This window comes from Eulemur rufifrons, chromosome 10 (assembly GCF_041146395.1).
Source record: "Eulemur rufifrons isolate Redbay chromosome 10, OSU_ERuf_1, whole genome shotgun sequence".
NCBI lineage: Eukaryota > Metazoa > Chordata > Mammalia > Primates > Lemuridae > Eulemur > Eulemur rufifrons.
The window spans coordinates 21607320-21614772 of NC_090992.1; the positions used below are offsets into that span (position 1 = coordinate 21607320).

General features: G+C 36.8%; 1 protein-coding gene across 3 annotated transcripts; it reads right to left on the minus strand.

Annotated features, from left to right (window-relative positions):
- Window positions 1–238: 238 nt before the first annotated feature.
- CCNG1 (cyclin G1) lies at window positions 239–7203 on the minus strand. Of its 3 annotated transcripts, none has more exons than XR_011235111.1 (8): window positions 7033–7203; window positions 5632–5895; window positions 3655–3908; window positions 3020–3098; window positions 2840–2938; window positions 2361–2555; window positions 1289–1553; window positions 239–928 (listed from the first exon to the last, which is right to left on the minus strand). XR_011235111.1 is itself a non-coding variant. In XM_069484238.1 (6 exons), the coding sequence occupies exons 2-6, from the start codon at window positions 5893–5895 to the stop codon at window positions 2364–2366; spliced, it is 888 nt and encodes a 295-aa protein (XP_069340339.1). In that variant the 5' UTR covers window positions 6977–7173; the 3' UTR covers window positions 1490–2363. The 3 variants fall into 3 exon arrangements, 1 of the variants encoding a protein (XP_069340339.1); XR_011235110.1 differs by having other exon boundaries at window positions 6977–7203; XM_069484238.1 differs by lacking the exon at window positions 239–928 and having other exon boundaries at window positions 1490–2555; window positions 6977–7173.
- Between the last annotated feature and the right edge of the window lie 250 nt (window positions 7204–7453).

Consider the following 7453-nt stretch of genomic DNA (forward strand, 5'->3'; position numbering starts at 1 on the left):
TGTCATCCTCTTGTTTCTATTTTAAAAAAGCATTAGAAAGTAAACTTTCAAATAGGTAATAGTGTGGCCATACTGTTAAAAGAGATTTTATTATTTCTGCTACCATACATGTAACTTTAAAATGCTAACTTTAAATATACTACGTAGAGATAGTTTTTTTATCATGATCTGTTATCACACTGTTAATAATAAAATTATTAATTAAATCAGAAGAGAAACAAAACCACTCAGCAAAGGATTGCATTTCAATTAATTTTATTGAAAGGTATATCCTTTAGTACCAAAACATAATGGTAGTTGGTTAGGTTACCTTTGCCAACTCAAAATTAACACTGACATATTCAAAAGATTGAACTATATCAGCCTTTTGGGAAAAATGAAACATCCATAAAACATGATTCACAAAAGTTAAGAATAAGATATACTATGATTCTTTGGTTTATTTTTCAGTGTTTATGTATCTATAACATGGTTTCAAAAATTGGTTACAGCCATTCTGGTTGGACTCGGCTACACACTGCACTGAGTAACCATCCACAGTACTTACACACTGTAGTTCTTATATTCATTGACTGACACAGAGAATCCTGAACACTACCTCAGCGACCTCATAATTATGAAGGTGCCTACTCTTTTTAAGACTTTGTTTTGGCACAGTAAGGGCATTAGTGAAAGTATTATATTCTCTTCCTTTTAAATAAAATTCTAAATTAGAAGCAATGGCAATTTTATAAAAACAGTCATTTGTAAAAACTTTTGGAGTGTTAAATCTAGCCTGAACTTACTTTAGTGTGATAAAGCAAGTTTTCAAAGCGATAATTTATTTTGAGTTACTCAGACAATAGAAACTAATTTTCTCAATGGACTAGACTGAGCCAGTAGGTTTTGTATAAAAATTTTCATCATGGATACAAACATCACCTGCTTTCTAGAAAAAATATTAAAGATAATTTAATGAATATGCCAAATTTGCTAGGTCTGTATTTTTGCTTTATGTAAAATGCCCTAAAATTTAAATGTAATTCCCATATAGCAATAAAGTCCACATCTCTAGATTATCTGTTACTTGCATTATGGGTACCAAGAAACCATTTACACTGTCCAGAATATTAACCCTTATTATGCCTTAAAAGTGCATTTGTGAAATGTTAGTTTTGATGTAAACCTCATATTTTAAAATTTAACATTTAAATTAAGTAGGTTACCATTTTCAACACCAACTAAGTACAATATATTGATCCAATATAGAAAGTTAGATCAATGTTAGAAATGGAGATTCACAGTTTACCTTCCCAGGCTTGTCATTAGCATTTCACATTTATTATGCTTTTTAGCTTTGATCTGAATGCTTCACACATGAATTCAAATCTTAACATAATTCCACTATAGCATAATATTAATTAGGCAGCCTTCCCAAGTCTGAGAACATCATGCTAACCTAGTTGTGATGTTTTAAGGCTTCACAGCTTAAATCCATTATAACATTATGGAATCCATAGATCAGGGTTGTGGAGAAAGGCTTTAGAGAAGAGTTTTTTGTTGCTGTAATAATCCTATTTAAATAAGCAAACCCCAATTTATCAGAAGTCTGCCTAAAAATTACTAACAAAATTGAACTGTCCATATCTTAACATTCATAATCATATGTAGATGTGTTAAATGTTAAAATTTAGTTTTGAGTAGGAAAAGATAAATCATCATTGTGAGTTAACTTGAGATGGCAAGAATGTATATCACATATGCAGCAAGCAAGTTCACATCTTTATGCATATAACTACTTTCTAGTAGTCCAACTTCTACAGCAATGACACGTAACTATACTGTTAACACCCCCTGGCAGTTTCCAGACACCCAATGTAGGTATCATCTACCATGTTACTTTTTCTTTAAGTATGTATTGATTTTGTTCATAACAGTTTCAAATTAGTTCATATACAGTTCAAACTTTTGGTCCTGTTGTCCTACTTGGCTTGTGTAGCTTTAAATGAGCCAGAGCTTGGGTTTACATACAATAAGATGATATACAATAAACAACAACAACAAAAAAAAAACCCCACTAGCGCTACTTTTAAAATTCAGGCTATTAAGGAGAATGTGTTTTCTAAGCTGAAAATTTAATGAAATGGCTAACACATCAGAGGTTGCATAATTCCTTACTCTTAAAGTGTTGTACCTTGTATGTAATAAACTTCAAATATTAGCTGACTGGATCAGTGAAGTCATTTTCCCCTTTGCTATTCTAACTCCATTTTGTTTATTTTGAAATATTAAAATTAATATTTTAATTCTTCAATTGTAGCAGAAAATTATAGCATTAGAAAATTTTCTCTATCTGGAGAATAATAGTGAACCATATCTGCCAATTAGGGAACCATTTCAGGAATTGTTGGGAGGTGACTTATTCTGTAGTAACTATGCTTCAGTTGTCGTGCAGTACGCCCAGAAACAATCCATTTCAATTTCTGAACATTTGGTTTGGAACACTTGTTTGATGAATATTCAGTTAAACACTTGGATACGAGCTCTTGCCAGAAGGTCAAATCTCTGCCATTTATCTGCACAGAAATGTTTAACAATTATTGCTCAATTAAAACAAAGTCTCAAAAAAGACAAAAATAAAGAACAAAAGAAAAAAAAAAGAAAAAGAAGTCCTACCATATTTAGCTATAGTAATAAAAGCAAATCTATTAACATGTCTTTCCTCTTCAAAAAAATTTGAGGATAGCTACTTAAGTTTCAAATAAACGTATGACATCTCATTTTACTTCACGAGACAGTGCCAAGTGGTTTAGTTTCATTTACAGCTGCTAATAGGATTTAGGCTATGACCTTGACATACCTTGGAATGTTTCTGAAGACATTCTACTCCTTCTGTTAACTCTACACACTTCTGTGCTTGGATCTCCAACGCAATGATAGACAATGCCAACACAGAAGGCTGAAAGAGATAATTTTAAAGTAAATGCCAAATATAAAAACAGGTCTACATAAATAGGCTTAATCTTTATAAAATATTTACCTTTGCTTTAGAAAATATGATCCTGCAATGACACGCCTTAAGTTGAGCTTCTAGTCTTTCAAAATTAAGGGTATTTCTCCTTTAAAATGAAAATGGGATTACTTTTATGTAGATAATATTACATATAGTCAAAAGACATTTTTAGAAAACACTATAGTCAATTTTTAAAGTGAAGCTTATGCACATTTATTGTAGAAAGCAAATTATTTAAAGTAAAGGAATTCCCTTTCCACCAGAGATATTAACTTCTTAAGTACACCATATGTTAGTTTTAAATTATTTGGGCCAAAAAAATAAAACGAACAATGTCATACCACAAACATCAAGATTTATTTTCTTTTCGTTTTAATAAATTTATTTCTGCATCTCCTGAAGGTCCTTTTTTCCATAAATTTGTGTTAGATGCTTATCTACTAGGAAGTTGAAATGCACTTTAATCCCAAGAATTAGCCTTCCATGAAGCTATTGACAACTGAAAATTTTCTCACTTCTGTTAGACAGTAAAGTTCAAGAAGCCACAGATGTCATTTTACTTATTTTGATTAGAATTCCATGAAGATACTGATTTTATGCAGTATCTATACAATACCATTCTGATTTCCAAATCTCTTTTGTTCAAAACAAAGGTCACATACCTTTCGAATGGCAAGTTCTCTTGAATGAGTGAATAATAGAGTTGCAGAAATTGAAAGGCAGTCGTAGCTTTGACTTTCCAACACACCTTCTCCAACACAATCTTTTCCATTCTCATCAAGTCTGACACTGTGAACCTATACTGACTTATTCGGATCAAGTCAGTTGCCAATGGGACATTCCTTTCTTCTTCTATTGATTTTACAGCCAAATAGAAGCAGCTCAGCCCAACACACCCAAGGTGCTTGGGCTGCACCTAACAAAATAAAATATCCCCAATAAGCCCATGTCTCCACCTTATTTCAATTAACATTAATGAAACATAAAGGATAATCTAGAGCTCAGACCCAACATTATGAAAATGTATCTTTGAGGTGTATTTCTCAGCTGTGATGGACTTATTAAGATCCACCCATACCTCAATTATAGCTTGTCAACCCTAGGCACCCCACCTGGAACCAATTTTTGACAAATTGGACTAACTTTCAGTATAATGCTTAGCTCAGCATAGAAAAATTCTTAACTGTTATACCACAGCACATACTGTTTGCCTGAAAAGTTCTATCCACTACCAATCCTTTTCATTTATTTATCATTTTATGAACGCCTACAGTGTGAGGCACAAAATTCTATCCAATCTTTAAGTTCTAGGTCAAATAAAACTTCAGGAAGCATTTGGCTGGGTGAGGTGGTTACGCCTATAATCCTAGCATTCTGGGAGGCTGAGGCAGGAGGATTGCTTGAGATCAGGAGTTCCAGACCAGCCTGAGCAAAAGCGAGACTCAGTCTCTACTAAAAATAGAAAAAATTAGCAGAGTGTGATGGTGTGTGCCTGTAGTCCCAGCTACTCCTGAGGCTGAGGCAGGAGGATTGCTTGAGCCCAGGAGTTTGTGGTTGCAGTGGGCTATGATGATGCTACTGCACACTAGGTAGGGTGACACAGCAAGACTCTCTATTTAAAGAAAAAAAAAAAAAAAAAGGTTTTTATCAATATCTATGCTCTTTCTTCTCAACCCTTTAGCAGTATTATTTATGCTTCTTTAAATGCATGATGTTTTCTTTAAAGGCATAATTTTTCTTATTATGACTTGTACTATATGATTGCTGTAAGTGCAACTATCTTATTCCCACATAAGACTGGATTATACTTGAGGGACAGCTGTATATTAATTTGTGCAACATTTACAGATTCAAAGGTAGTACCTACACATGTTAAGTGTCTAAAGAGTTGTTTAATCAGGCTGTTGCACAAGTTTCTAGAGCCATTCAAGAAATATTGAACCAACCCTTCTGTATGTGATGCATGTGTTGAGTACTGAGGACTAAAATGAGTTTCATTCTAATTGTCACATTATCTCATTTTCCTCCAGAAACTATGGGTGTACAGAGAAGGCAGATGAACTTTTAACAGTTAAGCTATGAAAGGTATGTCTTGTTTATCTAGTACAGGGAAATAATTGCTCCTCCTTCAGAAGATACTCTAGTGCATGCACACTGAAGCTGGAGTTGCCAAGCATAAGCAAGACTTGCCTAAGTCTAAGGCTAACACAGTTAGAATTTTGTATATGGGCAGAGATTAAGAAATATATCCTAATTCTTAACTACAATTCTGCCTCTAATAAATTTCTTTAAATCTAAAAACACTAGTAAATAAATGGATATGTCCAACCTATCAAGAAAAGTTTTTATAAACAACAGCTAACTTTCCTGCTGGGAGACTCTGCATTAATTATTTGATATTAGACTATTTTTCAGTTCAGAACTTGTCTGATAAATGATGTATTAAATAAAGGATTCCTTGATTATGATAAAGAAGTGTATTAATGCTATAGTATACAAAATTACCATAATGGTTTGGCTACTTGCTGAAAATAAAAAAGGTCAAGTTTATGAATACTAGCCAAAAGCTGACAATTCCATCTCCAAAACACAGTAAGCAAAATTAAGAAATACTCAGGTTAATGTAGCCATAAACATACCTTCATTTTAGACAGGAATCTGTCCAGTAAATTCACAGCTAGAGAAAATGTCTCCGTGTCGAAGCCAAAGAACTGAGTTAGACTAAGAAGATCTTTTACTTCAAAGTCCCGTAGTCTGGCAGTCATTCTGAGGCCATTATCGTGGGCAGACTCAATTAGTCTCAAGCCGCAGACCTTTGGCTGACATCTAGACTCCTGTTCCAACAGGGCATTCAGCTGGTGTAGCAGATTCTGAGAGTCAGTTGTTGTCAGTACCTCTATCATCTATATATAGAACAAAGCCCAGAAAGGAGTGTAAGCGTAGTCCTTCCTACTTTCTTTGGCCATCTTTTATTGGGTCAAGAAGTGCTTTATAATACAAGTCTCCCTTCCTCCAGGGTGGCTAGTGAATCTAAGTCATTGCAAAGTGCTGTTATTTCTTTCCCTTCTACAAGTTGGTCACATCCTAAATTATTAGTTCCTAGAGAATAGGAGCCATGCCTTTAAAAAAATGCAAATCTTCAAGAAATACTTAAGTTATTCACTGTTAATAAGTAACCACAAATAGACACTGTAAAACAGGATACCAAAACTTTGCAATCAGATGGTAGCATGTATCCTGCCATATATTAACAATGTGAACTGTTGAGGTCACTTAATTTTACGCAGTTCTTCATCTTTAAAGAGGGGATAAGGTTATTACCTACCTCGTAGATTTGTGTGGGTTAAATGAAATCACACAAAGAACTTAGCACATATAGTAGGTACTTAGTAAACATTAACAATAATAATGAGCTTATTTCTACATTTGTAAAATCTTCTCTTCAAATGGCTGTGAAGATTAAACAAGATTTAAAGAGTGTAGCACAGCGCTTGCCACACAGTGCTCAATAACAGTTAACTTTTATTGGTGTTAGGAAAGGAAACTTAAAGGGTGCCCTGGAGCACGCAGCGGGGCGGCGCGAGAGGTGCTAACCTAGTCTGCAAGATAAACCTGGGAATTTCATTAAGTGTGCACTATGTGCCGGACGCAAGCTAAGCCCTGGGTACACGGACTGTCCCTCTCCACATCAATTTAAAGACAAGAAGGCAGGGATCTTCAGAGCTGGCCATGTGAGGAACCACTAACTTCAGGGGTCCAATTCTTTCGCCCCTGCCTAGTCCCAGGGACTGGGCGGGCCTTAAGACACCTCAGGAGGACGGATTCGGCTCCGCCCCTCCAGGCTCAGACTAGCCTGGGCTTGTGCTCACAGCAGCGGGAGAGTTAATCGAGAAAGAGTGCGCGGGCCAGACCTACCTCTCACCGCGCGCCCGCAACCCTGCTCCCCATCCGCACCCGGACGTCAACCCCGCAGTCTCAGCTCACCTTGATAGCGACTGCGGCTCCTCAGCGGTAACCACCCTCCCCGGGCCTGCTCTCACCTCACCTCACGATATCAGAACCGAGAGGCCTACGAGGCGAGGGGACTCGCAGGCAAGAGGAGAGAGGCCCGGGGAGGAGGAGCCGTCCTGGGTGGAGATCTCCGCAGCACCGCGGAGACCACCCTGCCTTCCTCAGGGTTAGCTCGGAGCCGAAGGGACCGCGCCTGGCCTTCGGTGAAATATATTAGGGGGCGGGGCTTTCCCGCGAAAGGGGGCATTTTCGCCCCTGATTGGTTTAGTTCTTTTGATGGACGGCGTCTTCGGTCCTTAAAGGGCTGGTCCGTAGGTGAAAAAGCCTGGCCAATCAGCTCACACTTCCTATTATCCAGAGTCAAATTCTCCGCCCCCTTGAGATCACGCCTCTATCTCTAAGCGTCTCTCATTGGAGGATTCCCCAACGAGTCTTCATTCAGCAGGGGGC

What these genes read in the sequence shown, in the direction of transcription:
- CCNG1 (XM_069484238.1), bottom strand. Translation starts at nt 5,895, where the DNA reads ATGATAGAGGTACTGACAACAACTGACTCTCAGAATCTGCTACACCAG. An exon ending in GATTCCTGTCTAAAATGAAG is followed by an intron (nt 3,909 to 5,631) that starts GTATGTTTATGG and finishes TTATTTTGTTAG; the next exon opens with GTGCAGCCCAAGCACCTTGG. An exon ending in GTCTTCAGAAACATTCCAAG is followed by an intron (nt 2,556 to 2,839) that starts GTATGTCAAGGT and finishes ATTTCTGTGCAG; the next exon opens with ATAAATGGCAGAGATTTGAC.